Below are 24,637 nucleotides of genomic sequence, written 5' to 3' on the forward strand. Positions count from 1 at the left end.
TCCTCTACTTGTACTCTGCCATAGGATGGCAAGGGTTTGAAGAAGGAGCCCGCAGAGGAATGAAAGAAGGATTTGTTTGGGTGGGGAGTGGTAGCTAGTCATCTTTGTGATGACATGGAAGCTGTAACCCCCCCCAATAGATTACATTTACCCTAAAGCTCTTGTTTCCACTTTCCCTAATTGTGGGCATGAAGGCTCAAGTTCCTCTTTCCATTTTCTCTGTTCCTGGGCATGAAGGCTTCCTCCTCTATTTGGAAATGATCTGTTGACCTTGGAAATAACATAACATCTCACATTCCATCTGAAATGAAGGCATCAAGGTGATAATGGCATGGCTCAAGCAGTTTTGCAAGTTGTATAGTCATTGGGGTTCCTTTTCTGGTTCCAGTAGTGATTCTAGACTCTAGGTGAAGGGAGCAAGTTGTATACTGTATAGTCATTTACAGAGAAAATGAAAAGCATTTAGTGTCAAGCTTTGTTTGTGCAGCTTCTTGAAGGAGTTATATATAAATTTATTTTGTGTACAATTCTATCTCTTTCAAATGATCAGAATCATGAGATTTAATTTTTTTCATTTGTTGCATTGTTATGGTGTATGTAATTTTTCATTTAATGCTTCCTAATCCTATTATGCCCAGGAATGCAAAATTTCTGATAGTCTGGAATCATATTAAATAATTAAGGATTCACCTCATTGTAATTGATGGGCAGATTATAGACAGTCATAGAACACCTCCATATATATTACATAAACATCAATAGCATATAAAAACATAAGAGTATTAAGAATGAAAGTATTAAACACCACAATAATGCCATTACATATAGTTACACAACCCAGACTCATATGCATAAAATATAAGATTCATTTGCAGATAAATAGGAATGAAATTATGAATAATGCCATTACATACAGTTACACAACCCAGATTCATATGTAAACTAAAAAACCCTTGACCATTCAATTCACAGTGAAAACATAAATTCAACACAAAGACAATTATGTGAAGATCGCATTGCTCAAACTGCAAATGATATTGATATTATATTCATAATGATATCAGAAAGTAAATTCACAATGCGATTCAACTATGCACTTATCAAATTCTTGAACAGTTGAGCTATTATAACTATATTAATATAAGAGTTTTCAAGTTCAACATCATTGATCAATAAAAGTGGCAACCTCAACTTGAGGATTCAACAAGCTTAGGATTATTGTGAGGAATCTTGGGTAGCAACATCAACTTGAGGCTGAGATTTCTTCTTTGGCTTTAGCATGGCTTGCCACCTCTCCACCTCTTTGTCTGTTGGCCAACTGAATGCCTTTACCACTTCCAACTTTGCAACTAAATCTGCCCATCTGGCATCTGTAACTACCCTAGACTCAACAATAAACTTTTCATGCTCAACCTCAACCTTGAACAGTGAATCAAGCAGACCATTAAGGAAATCAACATCAACCTGTTCATTTACATGCTTGATTATTTATTCTTTCTCTAGAATCAAATCAAATTCACTGGTCCAATCAGAAACTGATTTCAAATCTCTATTACTACCATAAATTGAAGGCACCAATTTATTATAACCTTCCCCAAATGTTTGCAATTTTTCATTTATAAGCACATCCTTCCCTATGAAAAATGCAAAAGCTGCATTCATTACCTCCATCATGTCTTTAGTGTCACTGATCTTGGGAGGGAACTCATCACTATACATCATTGCAGTATCTAGCTTATCCATTAATCTGCTTCTTCATGACCAAACATTAAACAAAGGTCCAAGAAAAGTGACATCCTCAAAGGATGTTTTGCTTGCCTCTTTCAAAGAAATGTGCATATCATGCACAACCATCAATTTTTCTTTCAATACACTAATCTTGTGTTTCAGAATTCCTAACACAACAGAGATATCCTTGACATTTTGTTCCTTTTCAAGCTTTTCAATTTTCCTTGCGTATTCCTCCATTTTTGTTGTCACATCAGCTGGTATTTATTGTACTTGTTCTGTAATCTGTATTGGAGGGGGCTCATTTGCAATTTTTTCTTTCAACTCCAATAAATCTTCCTCCAGAGCGCCCTTCTTCATCAATGTCTCTTCATATTTTTTTGACAATGCAATCAATTGGGTATATGTTTCTGTGTATCTTCTTGACAAATCCTCTGTTTTTGATAAATTCATGAAAGAAACTTGAGTCCAAAATGAGGCAATCTCTGTGTTAGTTTTGTTCTGCAAGTTCCAAATCATTCTATTAGCTTTCTTTTCTACTTGGACTTTTAGAAGGTGGGGCTTTTGAGTGGAAGGGGCCAAAGACCAAGTAGCAAGTGTCTTTGACTTAGGATTAAATCCTGATCCTCTTATTACATCTCCAATTTCAAATTCAGTTCTAAACATTGGGTCCTCTTGCTTCCTAATCTGATCAATAATAAAAATAGACTGGATATCCCAGTCAGGCATCATAATCATACTAGTACTCTTTATTAATTGTCTTGCCTATTCCATGGATATTTCCTCCCTGTCAGGATCATATTCTTGTAGTGCCTTGATGATTTCCTCTTTCTTTTCTTCATTTGCTTCCTCTATGATCAGATTTTGTTTTAATTGATTTTGTTTCAACCTTGTCAAAAAACTTTTAAATTCATTTGACTTAATAAAGTCATCATCTTTCATGAACTCATTTGACAACATCACACACTCATCAAAGCCTTGAGCAAGGGCTTCGTTTGTTTCTCCTCATTCTTCATTCTTCCCTGCTTCTCTAAGATGTGTCCTTATTTGATGAAAGTAGTTTCCTTGTTCTATAACAATTGCTCTAGCAGGGCCTCTCCTCACAATTGTACCGATCTCAGTGGTTTTTTATTTCTTTGCAACTAGCACTCGAGTAGATTGAACTTTAGCCCCACTCTCTACATCATCAGCAAACACACTAAGTGGCCTCTTGCCATGTGAAGAATGTCCATCTTGGGGGTCTTGCTGCTGAGCAGTCACTTTTGGAATTTGAGGCATTTGTACCATCAGAGTTTCATATAAACTCATCATTTTGTTAATCCTCTCTAGGTACATGCTATCAGGGCAAAAACCTGAGAAACTAGGGTCAGTAGCCAACAATTCTGCTTCAACTCTCATCAAAATTTTCCATTTTCTTCTCCTTTCTTGTACTTCAACTTGTCTCAGCAAATTTCTAACCACATCTTCATCATCCAATGGTTCATGGTCCTTTATTGTGGCCCAAGGTGTCATTTTTAGCATTGCAACTTTAATAAATTGTTCCAAATCACATAATCTAGACACAACATTAACCAACCTATACTATTTAAGGAAATTGTTTACTTCATCAAAGGAACTCCTACCAATGGTAAAATTAGATGCAACCCAAAGCCTAGGAAGAAAAGAACCCTTCCTATGTTTATCAAGGTATTCTTTTTCAACTAGGGTCAATTGCCAGATAAACTCCATAAAAGCAATCCTAATTGGAACAAATTTTGGTAAAATATGGGGAGGCTGAGGACACCCATAGACTCTCATCATAGTAAAGTTATCAAAAAAATAAAAGCCCCCCCTGTTATGTGAAATAGGCCAGTTTGGAACATACTGGTAAGGTCTCAAAACTCTCCTAACTTTAATTGACAATCGTTCCCTATTTATTCCTAGCATTTCCATAATTGGCAAAACAATCCAATTTTCAAAGAAAAGGAAAGAAGAATGGGGAGAACTATTGTCCGAAACCTGGGTCCATCTTTGTATGGGCACTAAGACATCGAATTCTTCTTTGAAAAGCTCCAATTCTTTATCCATGAACTCAATATTATAGAACAAGATTAAATGCATCAGCAATGAATAATGTTTGAATGTAGGGCTGGGTGCACCACTCTGAATTTCAACTAGAGCATTATGAATGTGTTCAACCACATAGCCCACATAATCATAATCTTTGTTAACATCTGGGTGTTGAATGTCCATAGCCATCATCAGTAATTCAGCTGACACTGTTGAATCTCCATCAAAACCCAACACTCTGCATAATCCATAGATTGTACAATGCATATAATGGTGGAAAGGTGCGATGTCAAATGGTGGTTCGATACTCTCTGGAATTATAACCGGCTTCTTATTCACCCTAGGCATGTATCTGGGCATTCAATGCTTTTTGATAACACCTTTGTATTTGTCATAATCCTCTGCAATCCACTCCAAATCTATATCTGTACATACAACACCAGTAATCTAGAAAGCTTCAACAAAGCTAGCTCTGTTAATTGAAACTAGGGCAGACTGGTTCTTTCTTCTGATTACCCTAGATACTGGGCAATAGCGTTTGCCCAACTCTTTGATCAAATCCACATCAACATACACATCTGGTACAATTAACTTTGCCATATTTAAATCCCAAGGGTTTGACATCGGGACACCCTTAACCCTATTTTTCCAGAAATAATGAAACAGAGAAGAACCAATCATATTAAGTGTGGTAGGGTGTCTGCATTGGCTCCATAAATCTCTCCATGCCAAATGATTTGTATTCAAAGCAACGGAAGTCCCTTGCATCAAATCTACAAATTCATCTTTGTATTTCTTAACCATCATTTCCTTAGTGGCACTGGCACTGGCCTTGAAACCTCCAGGTCCACCTGCTCCACTTGTCATGGCCTTGGGCTTGGGCTTGGGCTTGGGCTTGGAACCTCCAACACCACTCATCGCCTGGCTCATTTTAGCTACAGGAGAAAAACTTAACCAATTTTCTAAAATTTTCTCACACCCAACACTCTGAATTCTCCAACTTTGTTGCAGAGCTCAATTCACTAGATTACCTTGAAGATAGAATGCATTGATGCAAATATACAAAACCTCGGCTTGATCATGCAATTTATAGTATTTACGATTTGAATTTTGGGCACCTTCACTTCTCTCAAGTCTCAAGTCTCATTAATTGCCACAGTTGCATGAACTAGCTAGTAGCTACTGTGGCATGATGACATTAATTCAAACTTCAAACTGAAGTACTCAAGTGAAATTTGAATTCATGCCCTTCTATTTGATTGACAATTGGCATTCAAAACTTTTATAGAACCCGACAAATGAGTCCACATGTTAGCGAGTTAGTGAGAATGCTACCAAATCCTCTTAATCGCAAGCTCACAATCCCTTTTACGAATCCTCAAATAATCTCGTGAGTGAGCGACAGCCATTGATTTAACAAAACAACTTATTTCATCGCAAGCTCGCAACTAGAAACTTAACTTGACTTAAACCCTTGTGATCTCGCGACAACAAGACACTTAACCACGTTCGCATGCTCGCAACACTTTTTGACTTAAAACTTACAAACCCGCGAGCATGCGATGACCACAAAACCAGACCAAAACTTACCTGTCGCCAAATCACAACTTAAAATGCTAAACAACTTCAAAACCTGTGAACAAGCGACTTAACCTCATCGCATGATCGCAAATTAAAATGACTTAACCGCGAACACCTCGCGACATTGCGATAACATTAAATCACACCCAGTCGCAACCTCGTAACATAAAATGGTATTTGGGCACCGTCACTTCTCTCTAGTGACCAAGTCTCCTTAACTGCCACACTTGCATGAACTAGCTAGTGTGTCATTAATTCAATTAAACTAATAGAATGCATTAATGCAATTACACAAATGTCAAAATCTTGGCTCAATCGTGTCAAAACTTTTATAGGACCCGACAAACAAGTCCACGTGTCAATCCCCATCTTTAATCGCACACTCTCAACTGGTTATAACAATCAAGAAAGGAATTGGCGAGCTAGCGACAATGCTACCAAATCCTCTTAATTGCAAGCTCGCAACCCCTTTTACGAATCCTCATAGAATCGCGTGAGTGAGCGATAGTCGTTGGTCTAACAAAATAACTTATTTAATCGGAAGCTTGCAACTTGAAACTTAACCTGACTTAAACCCTTGCGATCCCACAATAACAAGGCACTTAACCGCCATCGCATGCTGACAACACTTTTGGACTTAAGACTTACAAACTCGCGAGCATGCGATAACCACAAAATCAGAACAAAACTTACCTGTCACCAGATCGCAACTTAAAATTCTAAAAAACTTCAAAACTTGCGAGCAAGTGGCAAAACCAACTAAGCTATGATACCAACTACATCGCATGATCGCAAATTAAAATGACTTAACCACAAACACCTCGCAACCATGCGACAACATAAAATCACACCCAGTTGCAATCTCGCAACATAAAATGGTCAAGTGCAAAACATCTTGCGAGCTAGTGACAACTAAAATCTCCCACTAGTTGCAAGCTCGCGACTTAAACTGACTTGATGATAAAGGACTTGTGAGCTAGCGATAACCATTAAACATGTCTAACCAACTGTTTGACCACACTTGACATTGACATGGACAAATAAATAGAGGACAACTTAGATTTTCAATGCATGACAACTTCGGTTTACTAGCCAACTAAGACAAAAAACAAACACAAAACCGTAATCGCCATGAACATCATTTTAAGCATTTAATGTAGAACAGTAGAAAGGTAACAAAGTTACAAAGGTTCTAGCAGTAACAGTGATGCAATATGAATAATTTTATGGATCTTGTGACACAAATTTGTTGCATTTCATGTTCAACATGTTACATAATGTGGAACCAAATAGCAATTTACTAATAATTCAATTGTTTAGTAATAATTCAAATTCACAATTAAAAATATGAAATAAGTATCCGTTCTACTTCTGATTGACAAATTCATGGAATACAATATCAAAAATCATAAATGACAACTATAGTATTGCAATTTTGCAAATTGAAATTGTAATATGACTCAAGAATTGTAGTATAATTATAAATACCTATAAACTAACTGCTAATTCACTTCAATGATTCAGTTCGACTGTCTGAGGCTTCTATATCCCAAATGGACTCAAGATTTGGAAGCTAACTGATACTAATAGGTTCATCTTCATTCTGAGTTGGTATTCAAAAATGTCTTTGTCTTCATGCTGACTCTGAGTCTGCGATCCATCATATTCATTTATCTCAGCACTATCACTAGCAGTAGCACCACCAGCTTTTAAAGTGTTGCACACCCCTTGTCTATCACGCATGGAATTCTAGATTGCCAGTGCCTTATCATATGGAAAATCTCTAACATTATACTGGGTTACAAACAACCTCAAGCAAGTTTCCAAATTCTTGTCTAATTTGTTTCTGATCTTTGATTTCAAAAGCCCTAATGCACTGAAAACTCTCTCATCTTCCACCGACCCCAATATCATTGTTTCACATAAATCAGCAAGTTTCAAATGTTCTGTTATTGCAATACGCAATGCTTCACTTTGATCTATCCTTTTCCAAAGCCTTGTGATTGGTCCAGGTTCAAATGGATTCTCGAAGTTAACCAACTATTGTTTCATAACCAATGCAAATTGTTTACATTATTTTCTAAGATGATTTGAATTTAAAATTCCTTCTACTGGCTGTCCATTGCAATATGCATCTTTTGAAAATGTCAATATCAATTCCTCTAGTTTTTTATGATACATCTTTGCGTCATTTGGATTATCTCCAATTGAATGTCAAAATTGAGGATACACACAACCCATGGCTTCAATTATTTCTTCTCGAGGGAATCTTTCTCGAATCTTAGTTGAAAGTTCATATGCAATAGACTTCAAATTATCACTGATAGATTTAACAATCCTGTCAAAATATTCATTTTTAACTAGTAGTGCTCTACCTCGCTTGCCCATCTCAGATTAGTGCATTGGTATCTGAAATCCTTTTACAAAGACACATAACTCATTTTTTGTATTGAAATGTAAAAAAATTTCAGCATGATTCAAATCTGTAATTATCTGCCACCTAAAAAAATTTGGGCTTCGCCCTGTTAGATTTAAATATAGACCATCCAGGCTTAAGCATGTCATTTTACGTAGAGTGCTATACTCATTGATATACATAGTTCTATCTTGGGCTTTCTTAACAAGTTTGTTCATTGAATCCAACATGTGGAGAAGACTAGCTAAAGTTAACAGAGTCTCTATATCACTTAACTTATGTAAGAGATGAGGAGCTTTGTCTACTGTGAGGCGTTGCTCATACATTAGTCCAATCAAGGATTGATATTCTATTAGAACTCGTTCCGCTAGTCCATGCAAGGAGATCCATCCAGTCTCAACATCCCTAAGAAGCTTGTTTCCTCCTACTACTCCCTCAGCAAAAATCTGAAATTCTGCAAAACTTTTAGGACTTCGGCAGAAGTATGAGTGGAGCTCATGGACCAGATCTTCAACTTTTGACACTGTAGGGAAATTGCTTACAATTCTATATGCTAAATTCATTTGATGGGCCATGCAGTGAATGCCAACCATGTATGGTGCAATACTAGTTTGTAATCTTGTGCAAACGCCACTCCTTTGACCTTGCATTACTGTAGCTCCATCAATTCCAACACACACCAACTTCTTGGCAATTGTCAAGTCATCCATACCAGAAATTTCATTCAAAGCTTTCTTAACTTCCAAATATAAATTTTCTGCTGTTGAATTGACCCTCATTTTATGAACATAGAGTAGATGAGCTCGGCGGACGTGTTCTTTTATGGTATACACATGCATAAAAACCCAAGTAGTGTTATCTACCGCAGTAACTTCATCTATGGATAATGAAATGAAATTTGACTCTTTCACAGTCTCTTGTAAATTTTCCTTTTCCACCTCAGTGAGACACTTTGCCATTTCCCATCTAGCATTTATTGACCAATATGACATAGGATAGTGAGGAACATTCAAAAAAGATAATAAATTACTAAATTCTAGGAAATATTTCATAGGGCACCCTCTCGACATAATATGAAAAACAACACTCATCTGAATAGTCTTTGCTAGGTTTGCATCTTTTGCTGCATGTTCAAGCCTAGCCTTGATTGTATTTCCAAATCCACTATTATGAATCAGTGTCATTTTGTGGTTATGCTCTTCATATTCTGGGACATACTTAACATGAAGACATTCTTTCTTTGATTTCCATCTTACTACTCGTGTTTCCTTTCCGCCTATGATCTATTTTTCATAAACCTTACCAACATGCTTTTCTATGGTGTCAAGCTTTAGCTGCATCTTCTTCTCTCTTTTAGTTTTCTAGCTACAAATCTTACACCTGCATTCTGTTGGTTGTTCATCATTGTTTGAGACCGGTTCAATGAATGGGTACTTTGCTACCCAATCAATCTTAAAATTCCTTGTCATCTCCCACTCTCGCCCCAGTTTTACTTTCCTTTTACTTTTCTTCCTACCAACATCATCTTCAGTACTAGCATTTACATTCACCAATGGTATCTCATTGTGTGTATCCCTTAGAACATCTTCTGCCATGTCGGTATTGTCATCCTCATTTGATGCATTTAACTCAATGACAATCCCACCTTGTGGTACTAGTGGTGATGAGCTACTGTGAATGGGTTCTGCAACTGCAGAGGTTGATGGACTAGAAACTTTGCCAATTCCAAAAAAAGACTTTATGGTACTATCTTTAACTTTAAGTTTTGGGTGTTTTGATGGCCTCCCAATCCCTTCAGTTTCACTGTCTTGAGGAGTCTTACCCTTGTCTAACATCCCAATCCCTTCACCACCCTGAGGAGTCTCACCCATGTCTGAGTATGACATCTTGAGTCTTGACCTCTCACTATGAATTAAAAGTTAAAATAATACTATCAAGTATGAAGAAATGATTACTCACCTTTATGCCTTCTCAATTCTCTGAATCAGGAATCAGGAATGAATGTCTATCCTGTGTTGCAGGATTGTAACTCTAGCCCTCTACCCTACAATGAACTTCTACTTTCCAACTCAATTTGTGGAATGCGAATCAAGACTCAAGACTCTAAGAGCTCCCAATTTACTAATCAGACATGAACAAATTGTAAGAAAGAGTGTAAGAAATAGTGTATTTATAGCAATCCATGATTGCATTTTTGGTAAATTATGTGGGGCTCGGGTGTCGCAATTGCCAATAAACATTTAATTTAATTGCATTTTTGGCGAATTGCACGGGCGTGCAATGAACATTTAATTTAATGGGGGCAAAATGGGTCCTCGAATGCTTATAATGTTTTATTTGATATTGGCGAATTTGCCCAATGCATGCAATGAACATGTAATTTACCATTGGCGAATTAGGTCCTAGGTACATCGTCGTTTTACTATTGCTAGTGAATAATGAAGGTGATCTAATACAAACATCCAAGTGATTCCAGGCAAATATTACGAGCATGCACGTCAACAGTGTGTGGTCAATGGCGAAGCTAGATTCTACAGTGCACCGTTAACCCCAAAATTCCAAGTGATTTGACCATGATTTTACCCCCGACTATTTGTGCAGAATTTGCCAATTGGTGAAGATTCACCACTAAAAAAGTCTCTGTATGCAGGTATTAAAAATGATGAGGTGATGCTAGTTCAGCACTTCTTGAGGGGTCTAAAAGACCACATCAGTGGAGGAGTGAGAGTGTTTGAGCCTGTTTCACTAGAGATAGCCATGGCGAAAGCCAGGTTGGTGGAGCAAAATCTTAGCCATGCTCATGGCGGTTAGTCTGGAGTGTAGATTGGGAGTGTGTCTTATGGTGGATCCAGAGTTAGAGGGAATCTATCCTAGACTGTTGCACCTTTTAGGAGTTCTCAGGAAATCGCTAAGGGTGGGTAGCAGCAGCATTAGCATGAGCAGAGTTTTCAGCCGAGGTCAAAACAGTTTCAGGGCTAGCAGGGTGGCAACTCTCAGCCTAAGAAGAATAGTTATTGGTAGAGGAGTAGGTAGGGCTTTCCAGGGTAGTCCTCTCAGGGTGCATCTCAGGCCCCTAGTAGAGATAGTTTCCAGCAGTCTAGTGAGTTGTCTGGAGGTAGAGGACCTAGTAGGAGAGCTTGCTTCTCGTGTGGTCAATTTGGCCACATAGCCACTCAATGCCCTTAGTGTTCTCATTAGACAGGTATTCAGAGGCCAGCAGTGTCAAAGCCAATAGTGGGGGATGTAGGTAGATCCCATAGAGTTTTTGTGGTGGTTGATGACAGCTAGGCCGAGCACCAGGGTACAGTGATCGAGACTACAGGTGTGTTGGGTGGTATTCCTATCTCTGTAATTTTTTACTCTAGTGCTTCTGATTCTTTCATTTAATCCTCCATTGTGGAGCGGTGTGGGCTCACATCTGCTAAGAAGGTGAATAGGTGGCAAGTAGAGTTGGCTACTAGTTTGCGTGTGACCATAGATTCCCTCATTCCTAGTTGTGAGTTGGACCTAGGACCCTTTGTTGCTTCAGTTGACCTTTGAGTCATTCCTTTGGGGTCTTATGGAGTTGTGTTGGGGTTAGATTCACTCTAACCTCACAGCGCTCGTGTGGACTATCATCAGAAGATAGTGGAGTGTTTAGATGATCATGGCAGGAAACTAGGGATCATTGGAGTTTAGCAATCGATATCCTTACGTATGATATCCACTATGCAACTTAAGCGGAGTATGCATTGAGGGTGTCAGATTTTTGGAGTTTCTCTTGAGGATGTGGATGAAGAAGAGAGTTGATAAATCGCTCTTGATGTCACCCCATTCTTCAAGAGTATGCTGATTTGTTTCCTATGAATATTCCCATTATGCCTCCGAAGCGGGACATAGACTTTCGCATTGACTTGGTTCTTGGTGTGAAACCTATTTCGAGAGCTCCATATTAGAAGACTACTTAGGAGTTGAGTGAGTTGAAGTTACAGATGGAGGAATTGATGGCCAAGGGGTTCATTCATCTTAGTGTTTCTCCTTGGGGTGCACCTATTATCTTCATTAAGAAGAAGGTTGGTTCTCTTCGGTTATGCGTTGATTACCGACAACTGAATATGGTAACCATCAGGAATCGATATCCATTGCCTCAATAGATGATCTTTTGATCAAGTAAAGGGAGACAAGGTGTTCTCTAAGATTAATTTGAAATCTGGGTATCATCAGTTGCACGTTCATGATGTAAATATTCATAGAATGGCATTTCATACTCGTTATTTTTCATGAGCCTAATGAATGGGGTTTTCTGCACCTACAATGACCATTTTTTCCTTGTGTTCTTAGATGACATTTTAATTTATTCTAGATCTATGGAAGAGCATGAGGGCCACTTGCGACAGGTATTGCAGTGCTTGAGGGAGAATCAACTTTATGCCAACTTGGCAAACTATGATTTCTTCTAGTCAAAGGTGAACTATCTTGGTCATGTAGTTTCGAGAGATGGTGTATCTGTGGATCCTTCTAAGACCCAAGCCATTGTAGATTGGCCAGCGTTGACCAATATTTCTGAGGTTCAAAGTTTTTTGGGTTTGGCTAAATATTACCGTCGCTTTGTTTAGAGTTTTTCAAGGATAGACCACCCGATCACTTCTCTTCAGAGGAAAGGGAAGATGTTTGTTTGGTCAGAGTAGTGTGAGTTAGCTTTTCATACCTTGAAGGAACCCCTTCTTAGTGCTCTGATTTTGGCAGTCGTGATCCATCCAGAGATTTTATGGTATGCACAGATGCCTCTTTAGAATGTATAGGAGCAGTGCTTATGCAGGATGGTCGTGTGGTTTCCTGTGAGTCTCACAAACTCAAGGACAATGGGTTGAACTATCTAGTTCATGACTTGGAGCTGGCAGCTATAGTGCATGTGTTGGTTAGATGGCATCATTTTCTATTGGGGTATCGGTTTGAGCTACATGTTGATCACTGTAGTTTGTAGTATATTTTCATGCAACTGAACTTGAATACTTGACAACGAAGATGGATGGAATTCCTCTATGAGTATGATTTTGGGGTTCGATATATTCAGGGGAAAGAGAATGTAGTGGCAGATGCTTTGAGTCGTAGGTGACATGAGGTTGTAGCATTATCCCTTGGAGTGGACTTGAGAGAGAGAATTTTGGGATTCTTCCTCAGGACACCTGGTATTAGGATGTTAGAGCCGTGATGGAGTCCAGAAGATAATTAGAGGGTAGATATTCTAGATATAACCTTGAGGTAGATGGTCTTCTTCGACATCTTGGATGAATCTATGTAACTCCTTTGGAGGGTCTTCATATTTTCATCATAATTGAGGCCCATCATGCACCTTATTCGGTACACCCTGGTGTCAAAAAGATGCATGTAAATCTTAGACAAATATATCATTGGGATGGTATGAAATGTGACATTACCGATTTTGTTTTGAAGTGTGTAGAATGTCAGCGGGTGAAGGCAGAGCATCAACACCCTACAAGGCTTTTACAGCCTAATTTGGTACCGGATTGGAAATAGGATATCATTTCCATGGATTTCATAGTGGGGTTGCTTGTTTCTTCACGTCGTCATGACCATTATGGTCATTGTTGATAGATTGACCAAATTTGCCCATTTTGTTCCTATTCGATCTTCTTATACAACAACAATGGTGGCATGAGTTTTCTTGGAAGATGTGGTGAGGTTCTTTGGGAGTCCTAGGCAGATCATTTTTGATAGAGATCTTGTCTTTATTTCAGTATTGTGGACCTCACTTCAGCATGCTCTGGGTACCCAGTTGAACTTCAATTCAACTTATCACCCAGAGACCGATCGCTAGACTGAGCGTGTGAGTCAGGTCTTGGAGGACATGCTTTGCATGTATGTTATGGACCAACAGTTGCATTGGGAGGAATATCTTTGCCTTGTAGAGTTTGATTATAACAATTAATATCACAGCTCCATAGGCATGTCTCCCTTCCAGACATTGTATGGTCGTCCTTTCCGCACTCCTTTGAGTTGGGATGGGTTAGAGGATAGGGTGCGTTTAGGATCAGATATACTTTGAGAGATGGAGCAACAGGTTAAACAGATTCGTGGGCATTTGGTAGCTGCTCAAGATAGGCAAAAGAAGTAAGTTGATGCTCATAAAGTGGATCATCATTTTCCAGTTGGTGATCATGTGCTCTTGAGAGTGTGTCCATGTAAGAGTCCAATACACTATGGAAAGGGTTCTAAGTTGGTGCCTCATTTTGTTGGCCCTTTTGAGATCTTTGAGAGGATATGACCTGTTGCGTACCATCTTGCCTTTCCACTGAGCCTATCTCACATCCATGATGTCTTTCATTTTTCTATTCTTCAACCTTACCATCCTGATGTGACTCATGTTCTTAATTGGAATGCTTTGCAGGTCGAGGATGAGCATCTTTCCTTGGAGCCCACGTGCATTCTTCAACGTTAGGATTTGACCCTCCGGGGTTGTACCATCGACCAGGTAAGGGTCCTGTAGGACCCAAATGATGAGACCTCAATGACATGGGAGGATGCAGCAAAGATGAGAGAGCTTTATTTTTGCTGCATCCTCCGATGTCATTTTGGGGGCAAGAATGTAGTACCCCTTCTCGATCAGGCTTCTTAGACTCATGTTTGAATTCAGTTGACCGTTCAGTGGATACATTATTGTTATATTTAATTCAAACTTTATGCAATGTTATTACATGCTTTAATTTGATTCGTAGAGTATGCTTTCATATAGCATTTCCTTATTTATGTTAAATGCGATTTTATGGATTACTGTCGTGGACTGACATATTTACTTTATATGTGTAATGCGTTATATACTTGTTTCATGGTTGCAAGTGTATGGGGTGTGAGGCGATGATTTTCCTTCACTCACTCCGGTGAGATAGGGAACATCATGATTCCCCTTTATCAATTTGTGTGCCGTGTGTTTATATATTTGTCTATATGCATGTGTGGTTCTTTGATGTAGGACATTGCAGGTACAAGTACTGGGTAGGTACGGGGTATCAACTCCACCTGATTTCACAGGTTTGGGCATAACTTATTTGTCCAATGGGAGTGGAGGAGATAGTTGTTAGACCCTAATTTACTCATAGTTACACTCATGTGAGTGTTGTTCGTCAATCATCATTTTCTGTTTGACCGGTATGCGTGTCTTGGTTCTTAGGCATTTTCATTTTGTGAGTCATCATGTGGTCTTTTCTCATTTTGTGTGCCTCCTGCTAGTTAGAAAATTTAATTTGAGTGAATTATCTTATTTTGTGTTGGTGTATTTAATTTAATTAATGTGCCCTTGAGTTTATTGATTTAATTAAATAAATGGAGTTGTTAAATTTAAATGGTTAAATTGCATGTTATATTTGTAAAAATAGTTATATTAATTTATTTGAAACAGAAATAAGTTAAATGCTATGCTATTAGAATTTTAGTGTAAATGTTGAGTTAAATTTATATGGGGAAAAGAAAATAAATAAAAAGCAATTCCCATTGACCTTGTTGTTAGCTTTTAGATTTTTATTTTTGATTAAAATAATTGTGTCATGAAAAAGGGAAAATTAGATCTTTTACTTTTTAAATATTATATTCCTATTAGTTGAGGAAAACTTTTAAACTAAAAGTTTAGGTTAAAAATATTTTTCCTATATTACCTGTGAGTTCACGAGAAGTGAGAAGGAATTTTTGAAAGCCAAAATTTGGAAACCATTTGGGAGTAGAAATTTGGATTGTGGATTTGGTGTGGAGGTTCTTCCTAGATTGCTTTTTAGGTTGGGTAGATTTTACTCTTTCTTTTGTTACAAAAAAAATTTAAATGTTTGAGATTCTTCCTATGTGTGTGCTTGGAAATTGTTAAATCTTACTAGAAACTATAGATTGAAAGTTTGGTTTGGAAATAGAGTAGTTTTCTCTTGAATTTAATCAAATCCCAAATAAATATGCTTTTTGTTGAAGAGATTGTCCAAAATCTAGTTGCCTGTTTGCTTTCAAGTTTGTGCAAAATTTAATTTTGATTAATTATCTCTATTTGTGTGGCAAGAAATAGGTTTTGTTTTATGTATGTTTGCAAGATTTTATTTGTTAAAAATCAAGGGGTTATGCTAGCAAAATTTTGTCAATTTGCCCTGTTTGTGTGATTCAATAATTTTTCCTGTGTGTGAAGAAATGAAGAAATTAATTAAATCCCCTCTATTTGCTTAAATTTATTTTGAATTTTTGCCCAAGGTCTTTAGATTTGGGTCTTTTATGCATTATTTGGTAAACAAAGATCTTTATTGAAAATTTCCATTGAAAAAAAACATTGTTCACTGTTATTTTTTTATCAATGATATTTTGCAGGATATGGTATTGTTTATTGTAAGTAAATTTTAAAAAAAAATTTATGAGAAATGTATTTTTAAGAAAAGAAAATTTTAAAAAAATAATAATGAGAGATGCATGGCGGGGAGCTAGGTTCGACCCAGCCATGCAGCCCCCCGATAGCTTGTGCTGCTACCAAATGCATGTGGTAGAAGGTGGCCCTGCTACTACATGCATGTGGTAGCAGGCAGCACCACTACCACCTGTATGTGGTAGCGGGCAGCGCTGCTACCACATACATGTGGTAGCAACAGTGGGCTCACATGGACCCACAATTTTCATTCGATAAAGTTTTATTTTTATTTTTTATTAGTAGATTTTTTTTCAAAAATTATTAAAAATAATAAAAATAAAATAATATTGTTGTTAATTATTAGTTATTAATTGTTTTTGATAAAGATAAATGGGTTTTACATGGACCCGAAACCAAAAGTTTTACAAAAATCGGCCATCACCCAAACAGACATAAACCAACAACAAAACAGGGGAGCACCCTAGAATAGTCATGAAAGCAAAAGAGACACAGACAACAAAACAAAGCAAAAGATAAACACTCAATTAAGAGAGTGCACCAGCTCCTTGTTCTTCTGGATGCTAATCTTATTGATTTCCTCCAGCTCCTCAATAATGAATCTGGAGGTGCCCTTATTGCTACTCCTGCTTCTGGTCCTGGAACTAGGGCCTATGGTTTTATTGTCTCCAGTAGCCATGTCTTCACCTCCAAGATCTTTCTCAGGTTCACTATGAATGGATCTATATTCCACAACCATGACATTGGTCTTTTCGAGCCCCTCTATACTATTATTCATGGATTCTTTGCTTATGTCGACTAGGTTCTTGATGTTTTTCTTTATCTCTACCATAGACTGTTCCACCTTTTCAATTCTTTGTTCATGGTTTCATTTCATAACCTCGACATCTTGGGAGAGCGTTTGGGTCATAATCATGAGCTTCTTAGATTTTCTAGGCTCAAGTGAGGCTGTCAAGATATCAATAATCTCCTTTAACCCCACTTTGAGGGTATCAATTTCTCTCTCCACCCACTTCCAGCAGCTCTCCTGGCTTCTTGTCACATCCATCAATAGGCTCATTAGAGTACTATTCCTCTATAACCCAGTGTTCTGTTCTTTAGACATGGTCCCTTTCTTTTGCTTCAGGACATTAATTGGATTGTCCAGTTTAATTTCCTGGTCCAAAGTCTTCAGACCATAGTCCTTAGCCGTAAGCTTCTTCTTTTTAGAAAGGGGCTTGTCCTTAGAAATCATTTTGCTGGAAGATTTATATTTGTTGGCTGCCCATCTGGGGAGATTCTTACTACTAAACTTCCTAGGGGTGACCATCATCTCACCTTCTTCCAATGGCTTATAATCAAGGTTGTCAAAAGGAATGGCACCCCCGCTATCCTCCAAATCCATTTATGAGCCAGAGACATCCTAAATATTAGTACGTTGGCCTTTCTCAGATAGAGAGGGCACAACTTCAAGGGTCTTAGCATACTCCATGATGAGGACAATAAGCCCTTCATAGAGAAAAGGATTATTTAGATTCTCCATATGTTTTTCAAGACTATTCTCTAAAGAGGAGGCCGGATAGAAAGGAATAGAAATGATTTTACCATGCCTAAAATGAATCAAAATGGTAAAATGGTAGGAAAAGATACTGGCATATCTACCATCGAGCGTAATATACCTCATGATGAACTCGGACATGTCTGCCCAGGGAGCCATAAGATCTTTCCTCTTATAGCCACCATCAGCCATTTTGTTAACTCTTGAGCGCTCCTTGTTTTTGTCGAAAAAATTTGCCAAGTACTCCTCCCCTATTTTCCTATCTCTATAGAACCTTTTGCCATTCATTGCCAAACTAGTAATCATCACCACCAGGGTTTCGTCTAGCTGGTAATCAACACCATAAGCCCTTAGGACCCCTTTCTTCCACCCATTGACAAAGGATTTTGTGAGCAGAGGAGAAGGGCCATGAAGTCTTTCCAAGAAGGGGACAATTCCCCCATCAATGATTTCTTGCCACACCTCCTTGTTTTCTTCCATTTCTCACAAGTAGATGTTTCTTGCATGTTCTTGTCCCCACCCATAATGATCTGGGTGGTCAAACAGTAGGAAATGGGCCACACCAGAGAAGTCTTTGAATAGTCACAGGAAATGGGCCACACCAGAGAAGTCTTTGAATAGTCACAGGAAATGGGCCACACCAGAATAGTCTCCGAACAGTAGCAAAAAATGGGCCACACAATTAGATAGAAAATCTAGGAACAAGGGAAGTTTCTAGATCTTCAGTTAGGGAAAACAAAAAGGATTCATTTCCCCAACAACTCAATCAAATCATGATTAAATATCATTGATTAATGCAAGTGGGTGAAATCATCACAAGCCAAATCACACAGTTTTTTTGGCAATGAATCCCTACTCCACCATTTAGTGGCCATGTTGGCTAGTAGATCTGCCTCTTTGTTGCCTTCCCAAAATCTGTGTAAAATTTTGAATTCTTCCAACTCATTTATTATATCTTGATAATCCTTGATCAGATTACAAATCATCCATCTAGGATCCGTGTGCCCATTCAGACAGTTGACAGTGTTTAGTGAGTCAGACTCCCGCCATAATTTTTTAAAGCCTTCTCTTTTAGCCATGTGTAACCCAAAGTGGGCAGTGCTAGCCTCCGCAAAGTGGTTGGACTGGGTGCCCAAAGGGAGTGCCACCGCAAAAACCAGCCGACCCATATGATTCCTAGCCACTCCCCCACACCCGACTGGCCCAGGATTCCCTTTAGCCACCCCATCCACATTGATTATAGGGGGGGATGCCAAAGAACATTTTTTCTGTAGTGCTTTGTTTTGTGCACTGGAATGGCAATATTCCAATTAATTTGCCACTGATTAATAGTATCCCATTCCTTCTGGAGAGTAGGGAGGGGATGCCCATTCTTTCTGCTAGGACAAGAGTGCAGAAAATTCTCCTTGGTAGAAATGTGAATTGTAGTAGCGACAACAAGCACAGAAGATTCCAAATCTCTAAAGACTCTATTGTTTGTTTCTTTCCAAATACCCCAAGCAATATGAGGAAGTGACAAATTCCAGAGAACTCCCAGAGCTTGATTCTCAAAAGGGCAGTTCCATTCAAGCCATATCCTTTGAATTGAATCAGGAAAGACCCAATTAGTGCTCCAGATATTAAGGAAGAAATTCCAGATATCCCTGACAAAAGAGAAGTGAAGCAGCAGATGACTAGCATTTTCCTCCGTTTCTTTGCAAAGGAAACATCTAATAGCAAGAGGAAGACCTCTTTTGCAAAGATTCTCAATGGTAGAGGTCTTACCCTGCATAAACAACCAGAAAAAAATGTTAATTTTTAGAATTAAGAGCTTATTCCAGATACCCGCCCAAAAGAAGAGGGGGGGGGGGGAAGTTTTTGGAGATGACCTTATAAACATCGGCAACCTTGAACTTCCCAGAAGAGGAAAAATTCCAGAACACTTCAATCTCCACATGAGAGCGAAGGATGTGTATACAATTCAACCAAGGTTACATAGGTATCAAAGCATTATCCACAGAATTGAGATCCAACTAGGCTCCATCTCTAAAATAATCAGCCACCCAGGAGCCAATTTTTTTGAGACATAATTCTTTGAAAGGAGAAGACCAAACAGAATCTGATAGGGGGCCATCACCAGTCCACTAGTCATCCCAAAACCTGATTTTGGCACCATTCCCCAACACCCATCTACAACCATGCAAAATAACTTTGGAGCCAAATAAGTTGCTCCATAAATCAAAAACAACATTGGGAAGTTTATAAGATTCCAGAGTGTTTTGGATATCCAGAATGTGGTATTTATGGTTGAAAATGTCAATCCATTCATTATTCTCTTTAAGACATCTCCACAATTGCTTGGCCATTGGGGCTTTATTGAAATCTCTCATATTTCTAATGTCGAGTCCCTCCATGGACTTGGGAAGGCAAACCTGATTCCAAGCCACAAGATGTAATCCATTCTTAGATTCAATCCCTGTCCACAAATATTTTTTTTGTATTCTTTCTAGTTTATCAACAATTTTTATTAATTATTATTTGTTAATAATTATTATATATATATATATATATATATATATTTATATTAATATATTAATAGTTTTAAGAAATTGTTTTATTTATAAATTAAATGATGAATTGCAAGTGTATATGATGTTATTGATTTCAAAAGATTGTTTGAGTACGGTCTTAGTGAATTTGGTATTTATTGCAAGCGGCTTATTTTGTTGCAAATTCATGTCAATGTTTAGTCGTCCTGATGTGGTGTTCATTGTACCTCTTGATCAGGTGTTGTATTCATGACCTTGTTGTTTTAACCATATTGTGCTTATTCCTTATGGTTAACCAATGGTTAGTAATACTACGGTTTTATTCACCTATATTTTGGTAGTGGTTTCATGGTTGTTTGTTTAGCCATAGGGTCCTCATAGAGTGACCATGTTCGTATAGTGTCCTATGGGAGAGTGGATTTTGAGTGGGGGCCGCACCCGAAGTGGTTGGTAGGATAACCCCTCAAAAGTGAGATAATAAGTGATAACCTAATAATTGATTAGGGGGTGGGTAGTTCTTAACATTAAATAAGATATTGTACCCCGCACATGGTTAAGTACTCGTAAAAACTCAAGATGTAGTGGGAAGGCCTCGAATGGCAATCTAATCACCTTGTCTTCATGAAGGATTGGTAGGGTCCGCATGAGACTGAGATGGAACCGAGGGTTCAAGAAAGGTTACCAGGATAACCCAAGTTGGGGATCAGGACCTATGGAGGCCTACCTAGGGTAACCATCATAAGCTATACGATGACATTCTCTCATTAGGGTCACTAGTGTCTTGTGATGTTGAGTTCACCTAGAGTATTGTGGATTCACACTTGTATTGTCAACCATGTTTTTCTTGTGCTTGCTTGAGGATCTTCTATAATCTCCTAGCATGGTGGGGTGATTTCGTTTTGGGATAACATGGTCGGGTGGTAGTGCCACTTCCCATCGGATGTATTTGTTCACGCCTTCATAAGAGTATTGGCTTCACAGATATTCCTGTGGTTCATGATTCGTGTATCATCTCATGTTGGAGATTATTGTACTTTTGAGACCTATGTGGTCATTTGTATCAATGGATTTATGTAACCTCGTAATTGGTAATGATGTAAATTTAATATGTATTATTGGAAGCCATGTATTTGATGAATAATGTAATCTTAAGTTAATGGATGTTATTATATCAGTTATCCTTATGCTTTGTGCAAATGCTTTATTGAAGATAAAATTTATATTGTAATACTTTCAATCTTTAAATGGTGTAATCTGTTATATGAATATGGTTTATTATGTTCAATGAGTAATTGATGGATAATTGGATTAATATTTATTTTAGAATTGAACCTTTCGTAGAATTCTTCACTGGTTGCCCTTTAGGAATTCTTGTGTTAGACTTTCTCTTGTGTAATTAATGTGCATTGTAGCAATTAAAGCACTTAATGTGATTTATACTTTTAAAAAAAAATTATTTCACCCTTAGTTGCTTAGTTGTGTGGTTATTCCTTTGGGGTTCCTAGCAGGGCATTACACACACACACACACGGGAAGGGAGGTTTTATAATAATTATAATTGTAAAAGTGAAAATCATAGACATTGCAATTTGCATTAATTCCAAGAATTTTGAATACATTATTTTTTATGTAATGAAAACTAAGAAGTTTCATACATTATGTTAAAAACTAAGGACATAAGAAAAAGGTTTCCATCTACACTTATTCTTATTTAATATTTTTAATCCTCAATTTATCCATTTCTCAGCTATGTTCAAGTATAGGATTTATTAAATTGAATAAGATCCAGTTTTGTGCTTTATGAAAATGACTTTAGAACTTTTGTAATTAAATTCTGGGTTGACCCAACCCTTTTCATTAATCATCATGTGTCAACTAAAAGTGTGAAATGTTTCACTTAACACCATAAATATATATTTGCTGACTATCTCTAATTCATTACAAATCAATTGGTGAGAGCAATTAGAATATAAAAATAGAGAATCATATTTCATCACATGCTTGCATCAACATTTGGGACATTCTCTAGATCACTATTTTCTTTAAATCTTCCCAAAAATTGAAAAATTCATTTTTCTATGAGTTTGACCAAAAGAGAATCAGTCCTTATCCAACAAACTCCGCAAAGGTATTACTAAACACCACCAATTATCTAAAAGAAATCAAAAAATTTGAGACAAATAGAAAAATAGATATTAGTGTTTAACACATATAAGATCCATACATCAAACCTCATATATATATATAGAAAAATTTTGCTTGTATCACTTAATGATGTAAAATAATCAAATTCCTAACTCAAAATCATCTATGCACTAATAGATCAGATACAATAATCTTAATTTGCTTTTTTCATTGATTAAATTGCATGTAATATTTTTATTTGTTTACTTTCTACGTTCATTTATTCCAAAATAATGAAATGCACCATCTCTAAAATCTTAAAACTGAATCAATCTTGAGATTGTATGTAAGAGAGACTTGATTCCGTTCAACAACATTATATTGATTAGGGACCAGATTAAAAAAAAAAATATTCAGGGTGATGTGAATAGACCGTGGTATCATTCTCTCCACTTTTTTAAAAACATACAGATGATCTTGCCAATCACAAACAAATGCAATCAGGATCATCCGAGGAGAACTCGCTCAAAGAGTTACTCTTGTTGTCATATAACTGGAATATAACACTAAAAGACGGATTGCATAGACGTAGCTATACATTATTAATAGCGAAACGAGAGTTTAGGCTGATGGGTAGGCGTAAGAATTAGGTTTCACATAGAGGCAGATAAAGACTCTTCCGCGTTTTCAGAAGACTGGATTGATGGGTATTCGTAAGTATACGAAGCAGTAGGATTGCGAACATTGCAGCTTCTGCGAATCTGACCTTGACTCCCTGTCAAAACGTTCAGCTGGCCCATCTTGATCATCGACGCAACAAAACTGTTGAAGAACAAATTCTGGTCCACTGCAAAGCTTTTCACAATGTCACGAGTTCTGGGGTCCGTGTATAGCGTCTGGTCAGAGGTGAAAAGAGTTTGCTTGTTCATCAGATCCACATAGTACTTGTTGTCGAACGCATTTGGGGATCTCAAATCCAGGTCGGTAAAGTTGTCTGTATCCCTTTTTGGGCAAGTTTTTTTCAGGTGGTTGGCGAAATTTTTCTCCAAAGCGGAATCCTGAGCTGGGTAGAGACGGCTAGTGAAAGACGAGCAGTGCCCAATCCCAATGGTGTGTCCTCCTGTATCATCATTTTATGAAAATAACAAACGTTATAGTAATTCATAACAATCAATAGTTTCTGTAAATTTGTGATTACTTGTTTAAATGTATGACCTGAGAGCGCCACAAGGTCCTTCAAATCCAGCCCCAGCTTTCTTAAAACACTCATCAGTCCCGTAACATTTGATTTTGGAGGAGGTAAGCTGTCAAGAGTTGTTTGTTGGGTGGCAAAGTTCAACCCGTCTCTTCTACCCAACGGTACAGGATAAAAGGGTCCTCCAGCCTAAGTCACACATTGGATTATTAGTGCAATTGATTAACCTCAGCGGAATAACGATTTGTTCCCTGACCAGGAATTGTATTATAGAAAGAAAAAGAAGCTAACCTTGGTGACGGAGTCACGAGCGGCAAGAGCTAAGATGTCTGAGCAGGAGACAGTTCCCTTGCAGGTAGATTCCACCCTCTTTTTGATGTCATTGATAATGACAAATGCCTGGGCCCTCAGGGTTAAGTTTGGCGGAGCATCCTGCTCGCTTGGCCCGCTGGCTGATCCGTCTAATAATACAGATGCATCGCAACCCTGTCATAAAATCGGTCATCAGAAACCTTTTTCTGCCCAATATAAAGTCTAAAATTAAAGCATGAAAACAGAGCAGCGTAGGTACCTGGACAAAACAATCATGGAAGTGAAGTCTGAGCAGTCCGGCTGCTTGGGTTATGTCTTTCCTTAAATAAAAATCTATGCGCTCCTTCACGATCGACTCCAACTGGGGGCAACTTCTACCGTAGAACGTCCACGACAGTCCATTCACCGGTTGTGGGAGATCAACAGAATCCTTCACAAGAAAGGCGCCGCTAAGAGGCAAAAGCGTACACAGGATTATAGCAGATACCACTGAAAATACCATATTTGCAACAGTTCTCAAGTCCTTAACGAATGCTAGGATGCCAGAGGCTACACAGAATGACATACTCGCGCGATCATTTTATAACTTTTTTAGTCGGTATGGTAAGTGGCGCATTCAACCGTACTGACTGGGTCTTGTGAACAGATGAATTAAACGATTCGTTCCAATTCCTCTTCACACTGCCATAATACCGTAGCTAATATTATTTAATGTTTAAAGTAAATAGCCGTCGGTACGATCGGTCAAGAATGCCGTCGCATGGCAGGGAGTTGGTAAGAG

The 24,637-nt window shown here is 37.9% G+C and overlaps 1 protein-coding gene across 1 annotated transcript; it reads right to left on the minus strand.

Annotated features, from left to right (window-relative positions):
* Positions 1–22,746: 22,746 nt before the first annotated feature.
* On the minus strand, positions 22,747–24,383 carry LOC131859491 (peroxidase 12-like). The gene is made up of 4 exons (XM_059213294.1): positions 24,116–24,383; positions 23,836–24,030; positions 23,565–23,733; positions 22,747–23,469 (listed from the first exon to the last, which is right to left on the minus strand). Exons 1-4 carry the CDS (start codon positions 24,356–24,358, stop codon positions 23,003–23,005), a joined length of 1,074 nt encoding a protein of 357 aa, XP_059069277.1. The 5' UTR covers positions 24,359–24,383; the 3' UTR covers positions 22,747–23,002.
* Between the last annotated feature and the right edge of the window lie 254 nt (positions 24,384–24,637).

The sequence above is a fragment of the Cryptomeria japonica genome, chromosome 10 (genome assembly GCF_030272615.1).
Source record: "Cryptomeria japonica chromosome 10, Sugi_1.0, whole genome shotgun sequence".
Lineage (NCBI taxonomy): Eukaryota > Viridiplantae > Streptophyta > Pinopsida > Cupressales > Cupressaceae > Cryptomeria > Cryptomeria japonica.